Source organism: Dromiciops gliroides, chromosome 4 (assembly GCF_019393635.1).
Source record: "Dromiciops gliroides isolate mDroGli1 chromosome 4, mDroGli1.pri, whole genome shotgun sequence".
Classification (NCBI taxonomy): Eukaryota; Metazoa; Chordata; class Mammalia; order Microbiotheria; family Microbiotheriidae; genus Dromiciops; species Dromiciops gliroides.
The window spans coordinates 424,748,880-424,774,117 of NC_057864.1; the positions used below are offsets into that span (position 1 = coordinate 424,748,880).

Genomic DNA, 25,238 nt, shown 5'->3' on the forward strand with positions numbered 1-25,238 from the left:
ACAAGGAGAGGGGCGTCACAAGAAGTCGAAGACTCTTCTCCCTCAGGCGGTTCCTTGTTTGTTTTTTCTCGCGGACAGTGGCTAGTATGTTCTCCAACCTCCCCCTCACCCCGGCCTAGTATGGTCCGGCCCAACCTTGGACCCGGCTAGTGCCTCAGCAAGACAGAGACCAGAAGGGGAGAGGCAAAGTGCCCCACTCTCGCGAGACTCTGCAGCCCCAGCGAATGGGTCTATCTAGTCCCTCCCGGATATCGACCGTAAGACAAGAGATCGTTCGGCTTGAAGAGGGTGGCCCCAGCCTCAGCGCCCGCCCCCCCTCCCCTCTGTCTCTGCCAGCGACGGCGGCCGCCTGTTCCCCCGGTGTGTGTGCGTGCGTGTGTCAGTGTCGGTGTCGGTGTCGGTGTCGGTGTGCGTGTGTGTGTCAGTATCGGAGTGTTGTGCGTGCGTGTGTCAGCGCGCCGGTCAGGGGCCCTGGACCAAGCGGGCTTGGACTGGGGGTCGGGGAGGGAGAGGAGCTGTCTCAGCCGGCGCTGCCGCCGCCTCTTTCCTCAGCGCCCCGGGCGGGCCTGGCCAGCTCTTCTTGTGCCCTTGCCGGCCTCCTTCGGTGTCCTCTGCACCCCTCCCCCCTCTCGCGGTCCTCCGGATCCGCCCCCCACCCCAGCCGGCGAGGCCCCGCCTACCCCTGCTTCCAAACCACGGTGTGCCGGTAGCTGCACGTACCCCTGGCTCCCCGTAAGTGCTGACCTCTCGGGGATATAATGCCTTTCTATCTATATCTCTCTTTCTCTGTACATTCTCTATCTATGGAAAGCATTCCGGGGGCTGCAGCTGTTTCCCCTGCCCCCACGCCCCTCCCCTTTGGCGGCCTCCTGCCCGAATTTGGAGTCAGAGGGGCCATCTCCCACCTGGCATCTCTGGGTAGACTGATAGAGAGCCGCGGGCACAGGTGTCATTCAGAGGCGACCGGATTATTTGTCCCCCAGCCCGGGTCTCCTCTGAAGCAGATTGCGTTTCCGTGCAAATTCTGAAGTCGACATTAATAAAAATCCGTGGACGGTTTATTGCTCATCCCCTCGGACTATAGTTTTTACCAGGATCCGCGGGTCCTGTTTGCAGGAATTGTTCCCTTTAACCTCTGTGTGTCTGCTAGGGTTTTTGAGAACATGTAAGTCAACTCTGCAGAGATTAAGGTAGCAGAAGTATTTTCTTTTTCCTCCCTGTTTTAATTTCTTATTTGTTTTGCAGGGACAATTTATTCATTTCTGAAGTAATTCTCTTCAAATCCTTCGGGAGCCAAAATGGGTCACAGTAAGCAAGTTCGCATTTTACTTTTAAACGACATGGAAAAACTAGAAAAGACTCTCTTCAGGCTTGAGCAAGGTGGGTAGGAAATTATTTGCTTAACTTTCTGTTATCTTAATTTTATAGTTATGAATGAAAAAGAATAGACTTCTAAAATAGTTATCCTGAGTTTATCAGAGAAAGGAAAGACTACGTCACTGCATGGCTTTCTTTGTGATAAATGATTGCTGCTGAATGTTCTAAAATTACTAGTAAAATTATTATTTTAATTTTTCTTCCAGTTCCTCACTTTTATCCCTAAAATTGATAATAGTAAAAGAAGAGATCAAACTCATAAGGCCCTTGAAAGCCTCTGAAAGCTAGTTAAGGATAAAGTTAAATATAGTTACTCTGGGGCAGCTAGGTGGTGCAATGGATAAAACACCAGCCCTGGATTCAGGAAGACCCGAGTTCAAATTCGCCCTCAGACACTTGGCATTTACTAGCTGTGTGACCTGGGCAAGTCACTTAACCCTCATAGCCTTGCAAAAAAAAAAAATGTAATCTCTAAATATAGTTACTCTTTTAGTTAAATGAAATTCCTTTTCAAATCATATTGAAAGTAATGCTTGAAGTATGATTTTTAAAAGTCAAATTATATTTCTCTATGAATAACTATATAGATTCATTCTTTTATTATCTGGACTTAAGATCATTTAAAATATTTTCAAAATAATGGGTTTTTCTAAAGTTTTACAATCCTTTGATACTCTTTGCCAGTTTAACTTCTAAAATTTACATTTAGATTAAGAAAAATAAATCCATGTCTCTTCAGTAATGCACCAACTAGTTATGAGTTAGGGATATTTTTTGAAATTGTTTGAAAGGACTTAAGCTGTTAAATCAATGTTATTGAATATGTGAACACCCAGTGGCCATTTTTAAGTGGACTTTTCTTTTTCTTTTCTTTTTTTTTTTTTTTGCTTAAAGCCCTTCAGCAGCGCATAATTACCTAGTCCAACTGCTTTAGTTTGGCAGAAGAATTTAAGAACCCCCTGCAATTTGGTACTATTCTACTTTCCAGCATTATCTCATATAATTTCCTTCTCTAGACCTTATGCTATAGCCAAACTGATCTATTTGGTGTTTCTTCTACCTGTCCTCTGCTGTTCTCTGGTCCCTTCTGTAAGCCCTTCTCTTCTCTTGTTCCTGCCTTTCCTGGTTTCTAAGATCCAACTCCAATGCTATCTCTTTCTCCAAGTCTTCCCTTATTTCCTGTAGTCATAAATTATTTCCTTCCTAGGACCACACTCATTACTTTGTACCTCTTATACATTTATATATCAGTTTATATTTTAGTTATTTTGTCTGAGGCCTCAGACAACTAACACTTACTAGCTATGTGACCTTGGGCAAGTCACTTAACCCCAATTGCCTCACCAAAAAAAAAAAAGAATAAACACAAAGCACCTCGCTAACCTTAAAGCACCATATAAATGTGAGCTATACTTAATAACCCCTATGAGACCTGGCGGTATAATTCATTAGAAAAGGCACTTGCTTTGATGTCACAGGGACCAGGGTTCAAGTAATGACTATCTTTGCCCCTTACTAGCTGTGTGACTTTCCACATTCCTTTGGGTCTGTTTTACTTTGTACAGACATCTAGGTGGTACAGTGGATAAAGCACTGGCACTGAGGTTGGGAGGACCTGAGTTTAAATCTTACCTCAGACACTTATTAGCTGTGTGACTCTGGGCAAGTCACAATTGCCTTAAAAACATCCAGGGCCAGGGCAGCTAGGTGGCGCAGTGGATAAAGCACTGGCCCTGGATTCAGGATTACCTGAGTTCAAATCTGGCCTCAGATACTTGACACTTACTAACTGTGTGACCCTGGGCAAGTAACTTAACCCCCATTGCCCCTCTCCCCCCCAAAAAAACCATCCATTGCCATCTCTAGTCGTCCTGATGTATATATTCACACTGTACCCAGATGGCTCTGGAGGAGAGAATGAGGTTGATCACCTTACACAGCCCTCCCTCACTTAAATCCAGTTCACTGCAAGTCATGACATCATCCCAGTGTCATGGTCCTCTTTGAGAGTGAAGAACAAACAACAACAATTTTACTTTGTGCTAGGCTGCTCCATGTAGTGTCACATGAATAATAGTGTTTAATATAATTATGGCATAGTAGAAAGTGCTGGAAAAGAAAGAAGCTGGATTCATATTCCTCTTCTGACAGTTCTTAGCTGTGTGACCATGGACAACCTACTTAGCCTTTCTGGGTTTCTGTTTCCTCGGTTACCAAATGAAGATAACACCCATTTCACAAAGGTTTTTTTGGTTTGGGGTTTTGGGGGAGTTTTTTTGGGGGGGGGTTGCAGGGCAATGAGGGTTAAGTGACTTGCCCAGGGTCACACAGCTAGTAAGTGTCAAATGTCTGAGGTTGGATTTGAACTCAGGCCCTGGATTCAGGAGGATTCTAGTCTCAACTTTGTTACTGACTAGCTATGTGACTTGGGATACAATCTCGCTAGTTGTTAGATTTCTCAAAGATAAAAAAGAGCTGACCTCTAGGACCTTTTTTTAGCTATTACATTCTACATAGTATTTATTTTGTTCAATTAAGGCTTACAAAGCACTTTACAGACATCATCTCACTAGATCCTCACAAAACCTTTGTGAATGGGGCTCAGTGGATAAAGCACAGGCCCTGGATTCAGGAGGACCTGAGTTCCTTTTTAAAAAGAATTGCTGAACTAATGGATAAAAGAAATGCATGTAACAAATATAATTTACCTAAATTTTAGCTAATGTTTTTATAAACTATCTCCTGCTATAACTGTGACAGAGACAGAAAGATATGGACTAAATAATGCAATTACATAAATAATTCAAAAGTGGTTGAATGGCCAGACTCAGAGTAGATATTTTTTAATGGTTCTACTTTCAGTCCTGAGCTCCAGTTCTATATCATTAACTACCTATGGCACATTTTGAACTAGATAGATAGATAGATAGATAGATAGATAGATAGATAGATAGATAGATAGATAGATAGATAGATAGATAGAAGACAGATTGATTGATTGATGGATAGATAGGTAGATAAGTAGATTGATTGATTTCATTGGCATTTCAAAGTCAGTATAGCCAAACAGAGCTAATTATCTTTTCCCCAAAATCTTCCCTTCTTTTAAACTTCCCTATTATTTGTAAGTGTATCACTGTGCTCACAAGTCAACTAGATTCTTATCTTTGGTGTCTTTCTGGATTCTTCTCTCACTTAATATATCCAGTTAGTTTTCAGGTGTTGTGATTTCTCTCTGTAAAATGTCTCTCATAAACTTCTCTTCATTCACAGTCCCCACCCTAGTTCAGGCCTTCATCATCTCTCACCTTGATCACCTAATTGGTCTCCCTGCCTCAAATTTCTCCCTATTCCAGTTGATTCTCCAGCTGTCAAAGGAATTTTCCAAAAACACAAGATTTGCATTCCCCTCTTTAAACTCTAGTGACTCTTACTTTTAGGATCAAATGTAAATTCCTCTGCTGTTTAAAGTTGCTTATAGTGTAATTCATCTCTACTTTCTAGTACTCTTCCATGTTACTACTCTCTATGTACAGTACAGCCAACGAGCATTTATTAAGCACCTATTCTGTGTCAAGGACTATTCTTAACACTAAGCATACAAAGAAAGGGGAAAAAAAAACAATCCCTACCCTTAAAGAACTTGAAATGTAATAAGGGACTTAATAGCTGTATGACCCTGGGAAAGTCACTTAACCCTGATTGCCTTGCAAAAAAAGAAAAAAGTGTAATGAGGGAGAGAACATGCAAACGAAATAGAAATAGAAAGGTACTAGCATCAAGGGGCATTGGGAAAGGATTTTGTTTTGTTTTTGCTTTTGTTTTTGTTTTTGCAGAAATAGGATTTTAGCTCAGATTGGATTTCTAAGGAAGCCAGGAAGTAAAGGTAAAGAGGGAGAGCTTTTCAGGCATGGGGGCAGTAAGTTCAGTTAGGAGATGGAGTGTTTTGTTCCAGGAATAGCATGGAGGCTAGTGTCACTGAGTCAGAGTATGTTGAGGGAGACTAAGTTATAAGAAGACTGGAAAGGTATGAAGGAGGCAGGTTATGAAGGGCTCTGAAAGGCAAGCAGAGAATTTTATATTTGCTCCTAGAGGGAATAGGGAGCCACTGGAGTTGATTGATAGGAAGTAGAAAGGCGTGGGTAAGAATGGAAAGATCTCCACTTTAGGAAGATCCTTTTGCCTTCTGAATGGGGAGAGACTTGAAGCAGATTATTGCAGTAATCCAGACATGAGGTGATAAGGACCTGCACCAAAGGGGTAGCAGTGTCTGAGGAGAGAAGGGGGCATATTTGAGAGATGTTACAGAGGTCGCAACAAGAGAGCAACTGATTGGATAAAGGAGTTGAACAAGAGTGAGGTGTCAAGAATGTGGCACTAAGGTTACCAGCCTGTGTGACTGGGAGAGTGCTGGTATACTTGATAGTACTCACAGTCATCTGGAAATTTGTATTCAGTTCTGAGCTCCACAGTTTAAAGAAGGACATTAGTAAGCTAGGAAGGGTCTAGAGGAGGGCAGCCAGAATGAAAGAGCTTAAATCCATACTGTATGATAAAGAGTTGAAAATATTGGGTATGTTTAACATGGAGCAGAGAAAATTCAGGAGAGATGTGATAGCTGTCTTCAAATATTTGAAGAGTTGCCATGTAAAGGAGAGCTCAGACTTGACTGTCCCCAAAAGGCAGAATCAGGAGCAATAGACAGACCTAACATCAATTTAGGATTGATATAAGGAAACATTCCTAAAACATCGAGTTGTCCAAAAATGAATAAGCTGCCTTGATTTCTCATTTTTAGAGCTCTTAAGATAGAGGTTAAGGGGCAGCTAGGTGGTGCCAGTGGATAAAGCACCAACCCTGGATTCAGGAGGACCTGAGTTCAAATCTGACCTCAGACACTTAACATGTACTAGCTGTGTGACCCTGGGCAAGTCACTTAACCCCAATTGCCTCACCAAAAAAAAAAGAAAAGAAAAGATAGAGGTTAAGAAGACCATTTGTAGAATTTGTTATAGTGGAAATTCCTTTTGTATATAGATTGGACTATGTTAGTAATTAGATCTCTCAAATTCTGTGATTCTATGACATACTATTTAGTAGTGAAAGGAAAAGAAAATTATCACATGTCAAACCTGGTTAAAAATCAGATTTCATGGTACTTTGATTTAGAAAATTCCTGTTGATAGAAAATAGAATATTAAATATGTGATTATTAACACTTGAAGTTCTTTCACCTATCTTAAACATCTGTCTAGAATTATGTTTACTATTACTCTTATGAAACATTAAAGGTTCACTTTTTCAGAGCTTAAACCAATGTAGTTTTAAGAAGAGAACATTTGAATAAGTTTGGGAAATGATAGCTTTGAAATATCTTATTTTTTGTTGCCTGGGAGAAAACATAACTAATTTGAGAAAAAATATTCCTAGTATAATGATGAAGAATAAGATAGTATTATGTACTACTGTGACCTCAGCTAATTTTAGCAAAATGACTTAACTGTGAAAGTTGATGTAGGTAAACTCATTTACTGTTTAATAGTTTCATTTACTATATATAAAGCACGTGCAACTAGATATAGTGGTTTTCAATGATAAACTATTTGAATGGCTATTAACCTTTGTACTATAACTTCTTTGAATTCATGGATGATCCTGGAAGCATTATTTGTATAAACTAAATAGGGGACAGGTTATTTAAATATGCTTAGGCAACTGAACTCTGATACTTGTATTTGTTCAAAATAACACCATTTTCTCCAGTGAGAAAATAATTCTTGTATTGATAGGAAAGTTTTATAATTCTCCTTGTCACTTTACATGGTTGTAAAAAAATTATTTTTCAATTAAAAAAATTATTCCAGTAAATTATATCACCTTTTATCCTTTATCATCTTACATGAATTTATTCCTTTGGAAGTTAACAGATCATAGATTTAGAGCTGGGAAAGGACCATAGAGGTCATTTTATCTTACCACTTTATTTTATATAATGAGGACATAGGTCCAGAGAAGTTAAATTACTTTTCCAAGATTACCTAAGATAAGTACAGACCTGTGCTGGTCTTTAAACTCAAATCTTTGGATATATTATAAAAAGTAAAATATGTGATGTGGCCCTTAGATTTCTAACTAGTTGATTATTAACCATATGTGGTCAGATTTTTCTTCTTTGGAAAATTATGCATATTTCCATCATATTGAGTGATATTGCTAAAGTCCAGTGACCTGCTCACATTAGGTATATCTCTATATGTAAAATAAAATTATCTATTTCAATGAACAATTCCAGAAGTGTATAAATTCATTTGGACAATCCATAATAAATTCTGAGGTTTTCTGTAAGTCTGGATTTAGATTAGGCATTTCCCTACTCTAAACCTTGTTTTAAAAAAAACAATACAAAACAAAAAAACCTATGCATTATGGACCTAAGCCTGACAGAAATAATTGTATTAATTAAAATTATTTGCATGCTCATTTAAATACACAAATTTTATATGATTGCTAAAAATTACAATGCCTTTATTAACAACTAACTTTTTCAGGTTTTGAACTACAGTTCCGATTAGGTCCAACTTTACAAGGGAAGACAGTTACTGTCTATACAAATTATCCACCTCCTGGAGAAGAATTTAGTCGACAAAAATTCCGACCCCTTGCTTGGGAAAATCCAACAGAAAGGGAAGATGATTCTGACAAATACTGTAAACTTAATCTTGAAAAAGCTGGATCATTTCAATATTATTTCAATCAGGAGTAAGTAAAGATTTCTATATATGGAAAATGTGGATTTAAAATTTTGTGCCCTTAAGTTGCCAAAAAATAAAGTCTGGATAATGGCAATGAAATTTTTTTCTTATACTACCCAGCCATCTGATAAAGGTCATATCATCTAATTTCTAATAAGCAATAGAGTACTTTCTGCATAGCATAAAATATTACATAGCCATTTGTTCAACAAATGTTTATTAAATGTTATACAAGGGGCAGCTAGGTGGCGCAGTGGATAAAGCAACGGCCCTGGATTCAGGAAGACCTGAATTCAAATCCGGCCTCAGACACTTGAGATTTACTAGCTGTGTGACCCTGGGCAAGTCACTCAACCCCCATTGCCCTGCCCCCCCCCCAAAAAAAGAAAAGTTATACAAGATAATTAAAGTACTACCACTTGATAATGTACATTGATCAAAAAAATATTATGTGGAAATAGATATTTGGAAAGTTGTTCTAATAACATCTTTTTAGCATTGCTACAATATAGTTTTAATTTTTTTATTCAGCTATAAATTCTGATTAATGAAACTTTGTAAACATTTCATAGGCCTTCTGAACTTCATTTAATAGAACATATCTGTGTGCATATCCATGAGGAAATTTATACCTTTAATAGTATTACATAGTTTTTTCAATCATGTATTTTTTTTTTTTAGTGAGGCAATTGGGGTTAAGTGACTTGCCCAGGGTCACACAACTAGTAAGTGTTAAGTGTCTGAGGCCGGATTTGAACTCAGGTACTCCTGACTCCAGGGTCGGTGCTCTATCCACTGTGCCACCTAGCTGCCCTCAGTCATGTATTTTTAAAAGAACTCTTACTCATCACTATTAAGCCAATTATACCACAAAAACTGTTATTCACAATAGTTTTTAATTAAGTGCTTCTAAAATTGTAAGGCCTGACCCAGTAAAAAGTGAGAACAATAGTTTTTCCTCTGTTACTAAAACTTAAATTCTGATGTCAGTAAATTTTTTTAAAAAGAAACAGTTAAATATCATAAGCTATAATAGTTGCAGAGATTAGGAAATAAAAAACAGTTCATTTTTTGATATACTTACAATTATAAACTATAAATGTAGGCTTTTACAAAAAAAGTGTAAATCCTTTATAAAAATAATAATAATGTCAATTATATTCTCATTAAGTCTTTTTCTTTTCATTTCAAGAAATGAGAAGAGTGGTGGAGGTTATATAGTTGTGGACCCTGTTCTGCACATTGGAAGTCATAATCAAGTATTACACTTGGACTGTGTTACTCTCCAGACATTTCTAGCCAAGTGTTTAGGACCTTTTGATGAATGGGAAAGCAGACTCAGAGTTGCAAAAGAATCAGGTAATAGTAAAATTTTCTTAAAATGTCATTAAAACCACACATTATTGTTATCTCCTATAAATTTCATAGTTTTGGATACTTGTTCAGGCCTCATGCCATAAATATCAAATGGTAACAAGTAATTAAAGTATGTCATTGTCAGTTCCTAAGAATTTACTTTAAAACATAAAAAAATTAGCATCCACCTGATAAATGAGATCCTATTGGATAAATATTTTAGTTCTCATTTTTAAAATAAGATTTTATAAATAAAATACATTCATGTATGTACTTTGTAATTTCTATAGTATATAGTTTAGACATGTAAGTTTTCATTTTTATTATCAGCTTCTTACATTTTTTTCTTAAAATTTAAAAAAATATTTTGCAGGTTACAACATGATTCATTTTACCCCACTTCAGACTTTGGGGCTCTCTAGATCGTGTTATTCATTGGCTGATCAGTTGGAACTTAATCCTGACTTTTCTACACCTAATAAGCAGTATACCTGGAGCGATGTTGGACAACTAGTAGAAAAAATGAAAAGGGAATGGAACATTCTTTGTATTACTGATGTTGTCTATAACCATACTGGTATGAACTTCATTAAATTGGCTTTTTTAATTTTTACAAAAACTTTAAACATTAATTTTATTATTGTGAGAGAACATAGCTCTTGAGAGAATGCTTTTTTCCAGAATAGTTATCAGTTATCCAATATATTGCCTTTCATCTTCAAAGATGACACTACTGGTGGTGATTGCAGTCTATACAAAATATGATAAAGTAATGAAACTATTTAAAGAACTTTGTTGAAGCTGGAAGAGGTAATAATAGTAAGGACACATTGGTACATTGTTTCAGTATGAAACATGGTACTTTTCAGCATGGTTAGTTTTCATTTGTCATAAAAAAGTATTATTTTGATCTTTACATAAATGAATGTGCATTACTTAAAGCAAAGAATATCAATTTTGTCTACAAATTAAGATATTTGACATGGAGGTGCAGTCATTTGACCTCCCAGAAAATGTTTGCTCACCTATAAACCAAGGTGATTTTTGCTATGTGATTTCACTATCTTTAAGTATAATATAATTTCCTTGTTTATCTCTTTAAGTTGTGCCAATTTTTGCTGACACCTTGCCTGAGGTCATGATTGCTACTTCTGCTTTTTGTTCACTCAAAACATAGTAGATTTTGCTTTTGCTCCTTATTTTAACTGTGTAAATTTTTATTTCAAATGTATTTTATTTAAACAACATATTGGAGTCTGCCTTTAATTTATTCTATCTTCTTCCATTTTATGAGTGAGTTCCCATTCCCATTCATGAGTATGACTAATTGTGTATTTTCCTCTCTCCTGTTCTCTTATTTTTTCCTCTCATTACCCTATACTCCCTTCTTTACAAAGAAGAAGGTGAAAGAGGAGTGTAATTAATACTAGTGATCTGTTATTTAATCACTCTATTTCTTTTCCACTGCCTTTCATCTATTCCCTTTCCCCTACCCCTTCACAGATTTTTACTCTTTCTTTCCTTATATCTCATACTTCATTTCTTCCAGCTACTCTTATAGACCTTGTGGCTAGGTCATTTTTTTCTTCTGAACCTTTACTTGAACTTTTGGTGTTATTTTTTTCTTCTTTTGACCTTTTCTCTTGGGTTACACTCAGTCCATACTGCTTTAAAATTTTTATTTGATATATTTGCCTCATATCTGAAATTGGGTTCTTGTGTTTGGGATATATATATATATATATATATATATATATATATATATATATATATATATATATATATATATATATATATATATATATATATATATATATATATATATATATATATATATATATATATATATATATATATATATATATATATATATATATATATATACTCTGCTTCTTCTCATATTCTTGGCTGATATAAGCAGGCCCTACTTGGTCCAGGATACAGTGGCTAACACTGGGCCCTTCATCCTGGAGGAATTCTTGGGTTTTGGTTGAGTTTCCTGGTAGCTTGACTTGAGTTTTTAGCCTCAAGCCCTTCGGTCTCTTTCCTTTCACAGTCACAGTTTCATCCCTGATCTTATTGGGAATGCCTCTAACTTATTCTCATTACATATAATGTTTGCTGATGGTTTTAGGTACATACTACTTATTATTTTATGGAAAGCTCCACCTATTCCTATGCTCTCTAGTGTTTTTAATAGGAATGAGTTATATTTTGTCAAACACTTTCTCTGCATCTATTGAGAAAATCATTATTTTGGTTAGTTTTGTTATTGTTGTGGTTCATTATGTTAATAGTTTTCATAACATTGAACCAGCCTTGCATTCCTGGTAGAAATCCCACCTGGTCATAGTGTATTATGCTGGTGATGAATTTCTGTAATATCCTTGCTAATATTTTATTAAGATTTTTACATCGATATTCATTAGGGAAATTGGTCTGTAATTTTCTTTCTCTGTTTTGGCTCTGCCTGGTTTAGGTATCAACACCATATTTGTGTCATAAAAGGAATTTGGTAGAACTCCTTCACCTATTTTTCCAAATAATTTGTGTAGTATTGGAATTAATTGTTCTTTAAATGTTTGGTAGAATTCACTTATAAACCCATCTGGCCCTGGAGATTTTTTCTTAGGGAGGTTATTGATGGCTTGTTCAATTTCTTTTTCTAAAATGGACTTACTTAAGGATTTTATTTCCTCTTCAGTTAACCTGGACAATTGGTATTTTTGTAAATATTTATCCATTTCATTTAGATTGTCAAATTTATTGGCATACAGTTGGGCAAAATAACTCCTAATTATTGCTTTAATTTCCATTTCATTGGTGACGAATTCACCCCTTTCATTTTTGATACTGGTAATTTGGTTTTCTTCTTTCTTTTTTAAAATCAAATTAAGGGGGCAGCTAGATGGCACAGTGGATAGAGCACCGGTCCTGGAGTCAGGAGTACCTGAGTTCAAATCCGGCCTCAGACACTTAACACTTACTAGCTGTGTGACCCTAGGCAAGTCACTTAACCCCAATTGCCTCACTAAAAAAAAAAAAAAAATCAAATTAACCAGGGGCAGCTAGGTGGTGCAGTGGATAAAGCACCTGCCCTGGATTCAGGAGGACCTGAGTTCAAATCCAACCTCAGACACTTGACACTTACTAGCTGTGTGACCCTGGGCAACTCACTTAGCCTCCATTGCCCCACCAAAAAAACAACAACAACAAATTAACCAAAGGTTTATCTGTTTTGTTGATTTTTTCATAAAACCACCTCTTAGTTTTATTGATTAATTCTATAGTTTTCTTACATTCAATTTTATTAATTTCTCCTTTGATTTTCAGGATTTCTAATTTAGTATTTAATTGGGGATTTTTATTTTGCTCTTTTTCTACCTTTTTTAGTTGCATGCCCAAATTCATTGATGTCCCCTTTCTCTTTTTTATTCATGTAAGCATTTAGAGATATAAAATTTCCCCTAGGAACTGCTTTGGCTGCCTCCCATAAGTTTTAGTATGTTACTAAAAGAATGGGCAGAGGCCTGAGCCAAGATGATGCAGTAGCCAGAAGTGAAGCGAACTCCCCTCCCCCAGCTCCAAACAGATCTTTAAAAATGTACCAGAACAGTGTCGCAGTGGATAAAGCACAGGCCCTGCATTCAGGAGGACCTGAGTTCAAATCTGGCATCAGACACTTGACACTTACTAGCTCTGTGACCCTGGGCAAGTCACTTAACCCTCATTGCCCCACCTCCCAAAAAATGTACCAGACCAAATCCTGATGGAGAAATCCAGGGTGGGAGAGTCACAATGAGTCATTTTTCCAGCCCAGGCTGGCATAAAGAGGTTTTTGGACACTAAAGATTGAGTCTGGCCAAGGCTGTGACTGTGTAGGGTACTAGTGCAGATAGAAGTTAAACATCAAGCAAAAGGAGGTTCTGATCTATAGCAATGGAGCATCACATGCAGGATGTGGGAATGGGTGCCTAGCAATTTTGTCACTTATTACCCAGTTTCATGTCACAGTTTCAGGGTGGTTTGAGGGGACAGCACCCACGTTGGTGTTTCAGAACCAAGAGATTGAGATTGTAAGCCCTAGGCAGTGTACAGAGAAAAAGAGCAAGTTTAAAAGCAAGCAGCATTGGTGTGCCTGGACCACAAAAGCAGAACGGGGTCTCAGTTCCAGCCTCTAGCCCAGTCTAAAACCTACAGGAGAATAACCAAAGGGAAGTTTGCTATCACTGAACCAGTAGAGCGTCCCAGCTAACTGATATTGTCAGAGTCCAGTAAGAATGTACTGTTGCTCACAACTAAATCTGAGTCAGGAGTTTACAGAGCTTATACCAAAGTGGCATCTAGGAGACTTTGCCTTGGATCAAAATACTTTATAAACATTTAAAGCTTCCAAGTCCCCAGCATGAACTGTCGCTTACATCCTAAAATAACCCAATACTCAATACTACCAAGAAAGCAGCAAAACGACATCCTCAGACTTCCCTTCCAGAAAGTGCATAGAACTTGCTTATAATATGAAAAGTCTGAAGCCAGAGACTAGGTTGGAAAAATGAGCCAGTTTAAAAAGACTCCCACCATAAAGGGCTAATATGGAGACAGGGACGCTCAAGAAATAAACCCAGAACAAGAGATTGAATCCAAAACTTCCACATCAAAACCACAAAGGAAACAGCGTAAGCAACAAGTACAACTAAAATTCTTGAAAAAATAGTTTTAAAAAATCAAATAAAAGAATTGGTGGAAGAGATTAGGTCATTGCCATGATCTTTGAAAGATCATAGAGAAGAGAATAGGGACCACAGAACTGGAGAAGGGTAAATTTTCTGATTTTCCAAAAAGAAGGAGAAAACATAGTATGCAAACTATCAGCTAGTGAGCTTGACTTCAATTTCTTTTTCTTTTCTTTTCTTTTCGTGTGTGTGTGTGTGTGTGTGTGTGTGTGTGTGTGTGGCATTTGGGGTTAAGTGACTTGCCTAGGGTCACACAGCTAGTAAGTGTTAAGTGTCTGAGGCTGGATTTGAACTCAGGTCCTCCTGAATCCAGGGTTGGTACTTTATCCATTGCACCACCTAGCTGCCCCTTGACTTCAATTTCTAGCAGAATTCTAGAGTATAGCAAAAATGTGGTTAATGAAGGGAAACAGAAGGAAAGGGGGAATCACAAAGCTCTGACTTCATCAAGAAAAAGTTGTTAGACCAACCTTGTTTTCCTTTTTTGACAATGTAAACTAAAAAGAACTATTTTTGTCTTTGTATCCCCAATACTTACCATAGTTCCCTGCCTGTAGTAGGTGCTTAATGCTGCTTGGATGAAATGGAATTGTTACCAGACTGCTAGACTGAGAATAATTAACATGTAGTTTACCTAGATTTTATCAAAGCGTTTGAAAGAATCTCTAATGATATTCTTGTCAGAGGAATAAAGGGATATGGGCTAAATGACAGTACAGTTTCAATAAATTCAGAACTGATTATAGACAAGCCTAAGGAGTCATTAATAGTTTGCTATTGGGGCAGCTAGGTGGCACAGTGGATAAAGCACCAGCCCTGGAGTCAGGAGAACCTGAGTTCAAATCCAGCCTCAGACCCTTGACATTTACTAGCTCTGTGATGCTGGGCAAGTCACTTAACCCCCATTGCCCTGAAAAAAAAAATAGTTTGCTATTTACTGGGGAGATTATCTCCATTTTAGTGTCTTGGGGATCTTCGCTTGGCCTTGTATTGATTAATAGTTTTGTCAATAATTTCAATAAAGGTATAATTGGCAGCTTAATGTAAAACTGGAAGGGGTAGCCTACACATTGGTTTATATAGTAAGGATCCAAAAAAAATTTTGCCTAGACTATTAGGTTAAATCTAATAAGTTATATTTTAATGAGGTAAATGTGATCTTTTGCATTTGAGGGGGGAAAATCAACTCACATGCATTATTGGAGACACTTGGCTAGGTAGCATGGCAGCCAAAAAGTTAATATGATCTTGGGATTCACTGAAGAAGGCAGTGTCCCTGGCTAAGGAAGTGATTGTCCCACTGTACTTTAGTTATATCTGGGGTAGCTCGTTCATTTATGGATGCCATGTTTTAGAAAGGACATTTATAAAGTGGAGAGCATCCATTGGTTGATAAGGGTGAAAGATCTTTAAGGGTTATGTCATGTGAAGTTGAGAATAGGAACTAGTCTTTTTTCTTGGGGGGGGGGGAGGGGGAATGAGGCAATTGCCCAAGGTCACACAGCTAGTAAGTGTCAAGTATTTGAACTTGAGGCCAGATTTGAACTCAGGTCCTCCTGACTCCAGGACCAGTGCTTTATCCACTGCAACACCTAGCTGCCCCAGAACTAGTCATTTTTAATTCTGAGAATGTTTGAAGACTTATCTCGGGAAGAGTGATTAAGCTTGTTTTGCTTAAAGAATTGGCAGAAGTGATTAAGTCATTGCCATGATCTTTGAAAGATCATAGAGAAATAGGTACCACAGAACTGGAGAAGGGTAAATTTTCTGATTTTTCTAAAGAGAAGGAGAAAACAGTCTGCAAACTGTCTGCTAGACTTCAAATTGGATTCAAATTCAAAGGAAGATTTAGACTTGGTAAAAAGGAATGTCTTCTTAACAATTAGAGCTTTTCCTAAATGGATTGGGCTGCTTTAGGAGCTAGTGGATTCCCTTTCACTTAGTATCTTCATTCAAGGGCTGCTTGAATACACTCTTTGTGTGTGTTGTGGCCCCAGGGGATACTTTCTCTGAAACAGGTTTGACTTGATAACCTTTGAGGTCCCTTACGACAATGAAGGTTTGATTTTGCCTGGAGATAGTGTAATCTAAATTTGGGAAATGGCTTCGGTGTATTCATGGACCAAAGAGATGGAATATAGATTTGAGGAAACCATATTCTAGTTTAGTTGGAAAATGGCTATGGGCCATGAAGGGAAATAATGTGATAGAAGGTTAGAAAGTTGCATTAGAACCAGATTTGGGGAGAAAATTACTGAAGGATTTTTAGTGGAAGAGTTCCTTGGTCAGACTTATGCCTTAACAAAGTTGTTTTGGAAGCCATGTGATGGGTTACTTGAAGAAAAGAGAGATTGGAAGTAGGGAAACCAATTAAGATTGATTGTGGCAATATAGTATGTCATCACTTTATAACATTGTTGAGTGTCAAAAAATTACTTTGCTTTTAACCATATTTGGTTATGTTTTAGGATATACAATATGATTTTATATAAAAATCATTGTAGTAATGAGATGTGTTGAAAATGTTTCTTTGCTCACTTTAAAGTTAGTATTTTATCATGATGAATGGTTCATGAAATATTGTTTTCATTCTTATTCTTCTTTGGTCTTATTTCTTTTAACTAGCACTTCACCAGTTTCATTGTTGCCCTTCTTACTAAAAAAAAAAAAACAAACACCTTTTTACTATTAGGTAGTGAAATTATGTGCTATTGCATTAAATATGCAAATTAGATTATTGTTACAAAAACCTGTTTACCATGAGGATCATTTAGGCAGGCTTGTATAAAATAGTAGATGATTTAATGGGCAATACCTGCTTAGATATTAGGTTTTCTGCTTTGGGTTACCTATAGAAAATTCAACATGTAATATTTTATTTTATTTTTTGCGGGGCAATGAGGGTTAAGTGACTTGCCCAGGGTCACACAGCTAGTAAATGTCAAGTGTCTGAGGCCAGATTTGAACTCAGGTCCTCCTGAATCCAGGGCCTGTGCTTTATCCACTGCATCACCTAGCTGCCCCCAACATACATAAGGATAATCGTAGTTTGTTGTTGTTCGGTCATGTCCAGCTTTTCATGACACCATTTGGGGTTTTCTTGGCAAAGATACTGAAGTGATTAACGATTTCCTTCTCCAGCTCATTTTACAGATAAGGAAACGGAGGCAAACAGGGTTAAATGACTTGCTAAAAGTCACACAGCTAATAAATGTGTGAGTTCGAATTTTAACTCAGGGCTTCCTGACTGCTGGTCCTGAGCTCTATCCATTGTGTCATCTAGCTGCCAAACAGTAGTAGTCTATACCCTAGCTTCTTAAACTGTGGGTCTCCAGCCCTTATGGGGTCACATAACTGAATGTGGGGGTGGCAAAAAATGGCAGTAAATGTTTGATTTACATACCTATATAACCAGGGCTGCATAAAAATTTCTCGGGCAAAAAGGGGTCATGAGTGGGAAAAGTTTAAGAAGCCCTGGTTCATACAACTCTAAAAGATAATGGGTAGAAACTGATAAAAGCTAATTTTGTTATAGGCTTCTCTCTTTTTTGTTTCCCTTTTCTAATAAGCTACCAACAGTAAATGGATCCAGGAGCATCCAGAATGTGCATATAATCTAGTGAATTCTCCACACCTGAAGCCAGCCTGGGTCCTGGACCGGGCACTTTGGCACTTAACATGTGATATTTCAGAAGGAAAATACAAAGAAAAAGGACTACCTGCTTTGATAGAAAATGACCAGCAAATGAATGTTAGTATGTCTAAAGATACATCTAACTGAAAACATAGTAACACAATTTATGACAGAACAAAGTAAATTATTTGTTATAAAGTAGTTTGGAATTGGTACTGCATATGATGCATGTTTGCTTTTTTTTTCTTCTTTAATGCCCCCCAAAAAGATTTCTAAAGTCTTTTTCTTTGTACTTTTTTAGTGTATTCGAAAAATCGTTTGGGAGGATATTTATCCAAAGATCCAATTATGGGAATTTTTTCAAGTGGATGTTAACAAAGCAGTGCAACAATTTAGAACCCTTCTTACCCAAGGTAAAAGATATATAGTCATAAACTTAAAGAAATTTCATAACTATACCTCTCTATAAGACTTTCAATCCATATAATTTCAGAGAGATTTGAAAACCTAGATTTGTATTTTGCAACTGAGAATTGTGAAATGAAGACTTTGACAGAAATAATATATGTATTATTTATGTAGTTGTGGATTTTAACCTTTTAAATATGTTATTGTCTTGTTCTTTCAGAATACAGGAAAACAGTAACAAAATCTGACCCAAAGCAGCTTCTTAAGATTATTCAGGATCCAGAATACAAACGACTTGGTTGTACTATTGATATGAACATTGCTTTAGCTACTTTCATACCACATAAGTATGTAGCTCTATTTTTCCTGTGAAATAACTATCTTAGTAATAGTTTTTAGGTGAGGCAATTGGGGTTAAGTGACTTGCCCTTGGTCACACAGCTAGTGTCAAGTGTCTGAGGCCAGATTTGAACTCAGGTCCTCCTGACTCCAGGGCCAGTGCTGTATCTACTGCGCCACCTAGCCGCCCCCTATCTTAGTAATAGTTTTGAATTTTCAGATTTTTAAATTAGTTGGGTAATCAATTTCATGGGATTTTATTGATGTCATACCTCTGGGGGGATTCATCTCCTAGTTAAACCCATTCTGGGGTCCTAGTGCTTTGCTAAACACCCTACTTTGATTGCCTTTCATATCCTCATTTTACCTATGTTTTTGCTTCCACCTTGAATTTCCTATAACTCTGGGCACTTCATTGCACCTTGTCTTTTTAGACTTAAACTTTATAGTCAAATATTTAGTTAAACTCTTTAGTAAGGGTTTGATTATTACAAGGGAAATCATTAAGCTTAAAATGTGCACAAGAATTCAGAGTATTCTAAAAGTTAACTGACAAGTAAAGTAGGTTTTATCTAAGCCTCCTAATTAAAATGTAATCCCTATCCATTTAGCTAAATCATCATTTTGCCAGGAGAAACTTGTCATGTATGTGTTCCCCTCAAAAGCATGCTGTCAGTGTCAGTTTGTCATTCTCTGAGGCTGTATGCCTAAGGGTCCTTGAGTCCATCCCTCTTCTCAGGGATGGCACCTCATCTATATGCTATCTGTGAGTCATCAAGGATCTGTTATGCAAATCTAAAGGAGACACAGGTTATACCTATATATTATTCATACAAGAAGTATTGTTTCATCATATAGTTATTTCATAAACTAATTAAGTAATAATTATTATATTTTTGCATCTCATTTAGCAGTGGACCAGCTGCAATTGATGAGTGCTGCAATTGGTTCCGTAAAAGAATTGAGGAATTAAATGCAGAGAAGCTTCGTCAAATGAACTACCATCAAGAACAGGTTTCATTTATTATACTGCTGCTTTGTTTCTTTCTTTGAATGTTTTTACTGCTTCTTTTCTTTCCTGAATTAACATACACTTTAATGACTTTCAGGCAGTTAATTGTATTTTGGGAAATGTGATTTATGAACGACTGGCTGGCAATGGTCCTAAACTAGGTCCTGTTACTAGAAAACATCCTTTAGTTACCAGGTATTCCATTTTTTTGTCTCTTTGAATTGCACTTAAAAATGTTATATTCCTATTTATTTTTCAAACGTATTTAAATATTGAAGTGTAAACTTTAATAATTGAACTGGAAGTAATTTAGAAAACATTTAATATTGGCCTGTTTGTCAATTTTGATACTTTACATTATATACTTCCTTGGTTGAAACAAGTTCATGAGTACTATTTATATTGTGGTTTTTTAAAACTACTGAATTATTTTTAATACTTACCAATAGTGAATAATCCTGAAACTATTGTTGTTAGTGCTAAAAATTACATTTTCCTATTCATCAGGTTTTATTACTATGCAGTTTTGTGTGTTTTTATGGGTGTGTGAATATATGTGCATGCATGCACACACATGAAACTTATGCTAGCCTCTTAGTGATGGTGAAAGTGGTATAAAAAATTAGGAACTTTAGATGTTTGTAGAGGTCATTTACAATCTTTCTTTTTTCATTATTCTGTTTTTGGGGGGTTTTTTGGTGGGGCAATGAGGGTTAAGTGACTTGCCCAGGGTTACACAGCTACTAAGTGTCAAGTGTCTGAGGCTGGATTTGAACTCAAGTCCTCCTGAATCCAGGGCCGGTGCTTTATCCACTGTACCACCCAGCTGCCCTTATTATTCTGAACTTAAACACACACAAAAAAAATTCCATACACATAAGAACACAAAAAGAAGATGCTTTATGAAGCAACGAATTCCCATTTCATAATTTTTAAAGTAAATAAATTCTACTCATTACTTTCAAAACTGTCCTTCTTGTCTGTGCTCCCTCATTCTGAATTTTTTTCTGTTTTCTGTGCATTTTAAAAAAGTTTTGGTAACCCTTTCCGGCATTGCTATTGCTGTCCTTCCCCTCTTCAAAAACAGAAAAAGGAAAAGGAAAAGGAAAAACCCTTGTTGAAAATGAGCACAGTCAAGTAAAATGAACCCACACAGTGGCAGTGTCCAGTATGTCTCTTTCTGTGTCTTATATCCATTACATCTTTGTCAGGAGATGTCTGGAGACTTGGTTGGTCATATTGCATTGATCAGAATTTTTCAAAGTCTTTCAAAATTGTTACTATAATTATATAAATTCTTCCAAATAATTACAAAATACATAAAGTATCTGGGGATTAGTCTACCAAAGCAGACAAACGATTTGTATTGATATAGTTACAAAGTTAAAGAAATAAAGACTAACTTAAATTGCTGGAGGAATATTGAGTACTCATAGCTAGGTTGGGCCATATTAAAAATGACAGTACTATCAAAGTTAATCCACAATTTTAATGCTATACCTATCAAAGTATCATAGGGATACTTTACAGGACTCAATAAAATGATGAAATTAATTTGGAGAAATAAAAGATCTAGAATATCAAAGGAAATAAGGAAACAAGTTAGGAATGGAGAATAGCAATTCCAGATTTCTAACTGTATTGTAAAGCAGTAGTTATCAAAACCATTTGGGATTGGTTGTTAAAAAATAGAGAAGTAGATCAGTGGAACAGATTAGACAGGAAAGAACAAGAAACAATAGAACTCAATCACCCCAAAGCATAAGTTACTTAGGAGAGAATTAGTTGGCTTCAGCCAGTTGTACCAGCTCATCTTTTTGGACCCCAATTCCATCATTGCATTAGTTATCCTTCCCAGCTTTTTCCATTGACAAATTTGATAAACATGCTATCAATAGCTTCATTTAAGTCATGGATTAAAAATATTGAAGAAAATAGTACAAAAATAGCTCTAGGAATAAACTACTACAGGCTTGCCTTCAAGCGATCAACTTATCAGTGCCATCCAAACATGTAGTCTGTGTCTTTTCCTCTTATCCATAAGAATATCATGAGAAACTGTCAGATTTCTTACTGAAACAGAAATATATCATGTCCATATCACTTCTTTGATCTACTGGTCTAATACTCATGTCATAGAAGCAACATCTATTCCATACATTCCTTCAAAAAATAGTGAAACTATTCTTTAGACTTAATTGATCTGGGGGACTAAGGTTAAAGCCATTAACATAGCTTCCTCATTACCTAAATACAAAAAACTGTTATGGAAAGTTTCATGGTTCTTCAGGCCTGAAACATGTTTCTTTCTATTTCCTAATAATCTAATAAGCATTGGTTAAATAGCTACTATGTGCTTCTAGTCGCCCATATTTTTGTAATCTCACAACTTCCTTCAACTCTTCACTTTTCCTCATTCTTATTCAGTTACTTGCCAATTCTTGTCAATGCTACCTCCACAGCATCTCTCAAATCTGCTCACACTGTTGCCACCACCTTAGTTCATGGCCTTATTCTCTCACCTGAATTATTAAATAGTCTCCTGGTTGGTATCCCTGTCTCAGTTCTTTCCCCATTCCAATCTATCCTTGATATAGTTGTTGGTCATATTCCTAAAGCATGAGACTGGCCATGTCATTCATATTCTCATTAAACTTCAGTGGCTCTCTTGTTATCTCTAAGAGCAAATGTAAACTACATTTTTTGAGCTCTTAAAGTCAGCCCTTCACAACCTAGTTCTAATCTACTTTTCCACCCTTACACATTATTCTCCTTGATGTACCTTACAGTCCAACTCTACTAGTCATCTTGCTGCTTCTCATATGTATCTTCCATGCCTGTAGTGCACTCCCTCCTCATCTCTGCCTCTTATAATCTCTTGGTTGTTGTTTAGTTGTTTCAGTCATGTCCCACTCTTCGTGGAATTTTCTTGGCAGTCAATGGAATGGTTTGCCATTTCTTTTTCTAGCTCATTTTACATATGAGGAAACTGAGGCAAACAGGGTTAAGTGACTTGCCCAGGATCACATACCTAGTAAGTGTCTGAAGCAGAATTCAAACTCAGGTTTTACTGACTCCAGCACTCCATTCACTGTGCTACCTAGCTGCCATAGAATCCTTAGTTATCCTCAAAGCTTAGCTCAAGTGCCATCTTCTCCATGTATCCTTTCCTGATTCTTCCTCAGCTTCTAGAGCCTTCTCACAAAATTGCCTAATATTTATTTTGTAAATGCTTATCTATATGCATTTTGTCCCACATTACCGCCCCCCCCCTCCATTAAGGAAGCCTTACATTCAAGTTTTGCCTCAGACACAAAATAACTTGTGACAGTGGGGGAATCATTTCACTTTTTTGTGCCCCAGGCAACTCTCCAAGTCTCTAGGTCTCAGATTTACTATTTCGATATTGTCCACAGTTTAAGAATTCCTTATGCTGATGAAAACACAAATCCAGAACAAAAAAAGAAAAGTTATTCCTAGTCTTTTTTACCCTCAACTCCAAAGTGCTACATGTCGAAACAGTTCCTCTGTGGTTTATATTGAAATTCTTGTAACTGATATGAAAACTAATTGTTTTCATTCTGAGTGCTGAAAAGTTTAATTTTCATATTGATCATTTTGCACTGCCTTAATATTGAATTATATCTTCATAGATACTTTACTTTCCCATATGGAGAAATGACACTTGCCGAAGAAGAAACATTTATTAATGACCCAAATAAAAGTTGTTTCTTCATGGCACATAATGGATGGGTAATGGGAGATGATCCTCTTCGAAACTTTGCTGAACCAGGTATATCTTTTTTATAGATGTATGGTTTGAACCAAGAACAATTATTGCAACCCCAAAATGGATCTCCTATTAAACTCAAGATTTTGACTATATTACTTTACATTTCTTACATGGTAGTCTGCTGTTTATTTACCTACCAACCTCATAAAGACAACATTAAATATGTGTTAAGAATTTCCTGTGTTTAGAGCATGATGATAAGCTCTGGAGAACTTAGAAACCAGATAAGATTTGACCCATATTATATTTCTGACAACTTCAACTTATATGTATATTTAGGGGTTAGAGTAGGATAAATGGTATATATAGTAGCATAAATATACCATGCTCATGCATATTCAGTTGCTCCCAGTTTTGAATCAGTGCCTGTTACTTACCTGTGTCATTTTGTTCTTTTTGTTGTCTCTCCTATCTGTTAATCGGAACTCTAATTCTTTCCACTACTATTCAGTTATTAGACAATGAAATGTTTTTACCATTCAAAGAAAAGGTGCTATACGTTTAGCCACCACCCTAGTTGTGCCCCTCATCACCTCTCCTGTGTACTATTGAAATAGTCTCCTATTTAGTCTTAATGCCTCGAGTCTTTACTCATTTTAGTCAATCTCTCCAGGACTGCCAAAGTGAAAGAACAAGTCCAACCAGATCACACACACATAATCCCCCCTCCCTCCTACCCAGTACTTTCAATTAATTCCAGTCCTTCTATACTACTTCCTAGGTTCAAATATAAACTCTGGCATTAAAACTTTTCACAACCTGGCTTTGTTATTCTCTTTCCAGTTTTATTTCATATTACTGCCTACCACATACCTTACAGGCCAGCCAAACTGGCATTCTTAATGTCTCTAAAATACAATACCCCATCTTTTCTCTCCATGACTTTCTGTTGGTTATCTTTCTGCCCTAACTGTTCTCCTTCCCCACCTCTGCCTCTTGGAATCTGTGGCTTCCCTCAAGACTCAGTTTAAACACCATCTTTTTCAGGAGATCTCTGCCTGTCTCCATTGTGCCTTCTCCTCTAAGAATTACCTTGTATTGTTGTATGTATCTTATTTATGTACCTGTGATTTTACAATGTCTCCCTCATTAGAATATGAAGTCCTTAAGGACAGGGACCTGCTTTGTTTCCCCCCCTCCCCAATCACCAATATTTAACGTAGTGCCCAACCCTTAGTAAGTATCAAATAAATGATTGTTGATTGATTTGCATTTTTGCACTATTGAAAGCAAGTTCTCTTCTTTACAGGTTCAGAAGTTTATCTGAGGAGAGAGCTCATTTGCTGGGGTGACAGTGTTAAATTACGCTATGGAAATAAACCAGAAGACTGTCCATACCTTTGGGCTCACATGAAAAAATATACTGAAATAACTGCCACTTATTTCCAGGGAGTACGCCTTGATAACTGCCACTCAACACCTCTTCATGTAGCTGAGGTACAGAAAACTAAAACATAGCTATTATCAAAATAAATTCAGGAAAGCTAAAGGAAAATACTTAAAGCAAAAAAGAGTATGATGACTTTTAATGATTGTATAGTTTGTCTACCTTAGTTTATTAATTAATTTTGTGATAGCATTATTACTTCATGAAATATTTACAAACTAATATTTTCGATTTGACTTCTATATAGTGGGGAAATAGATCCTTAAGCAATATAGTTTGTTGATAATTTGCGGAATACTAACAGTTTATGTTTGAGCTTTAGTTGATTATTTCTAGGTTGCTTTTAGTATTTTCTTAACACTATAAAGCTGTGTAGCATATTCTACATTGCCATATATATTCCCCACCTGATTTTCCCAATGGGAAATTTCTGATTTAATACCCATA

General features: G+C 36.7%; 1 protein-coding gene across 4 annotated transcripts in view; it reads left to right on the forward strand.

Annotated features, from left to right (window-relative positions):
* The first annotated feature begins 284 nt into the window (after positions 1-284).
* AGL (amylo-alpha-1, 6-glucosidase, 4-alpha-glucanotransferase) overlaps positions 285-25,238 on the forward strand; it is a 66,641-nt gene continuing 41,687 nt past the window's right edge. The window contains exons 1-12 of one of the 4 annotated variants that reach the window (XM_044003655.1): positions 285-360; positions 1,246-1,380; positions 7,926-8,136; positions 9,322-9,488; positions 9,859-10,062; positions 17,788-17,969; positions 18,154-18,265; positions 18,481-18,607; positions 19,511-19,613; positions 19,709-19,806; positions 23,265-23,404; positions 24,654-24,841. In XM_044003655.1, the coding sequence (XP_043859590.1) occupies positions 1,299-1,380; positions 7,926-8,136; positions 9,322-9,488; positions 9,859-10,062; positions 17,788-17,969; positions 18,154-18,265; positions 18,481-18,607; positions 19,511-19,613; positions 19,709-19,806; positions 23,265-23,404; positions 24,654-24,841 (1,614 nt within the window). In that variant the 5' untranslated portion in view covers positions 285-360; positions 1,246-1,298. The other 3 variants (XM_044003654.1, XM_044003657.1, XM_044003656.1) reach the window with 3 other exon arrangements.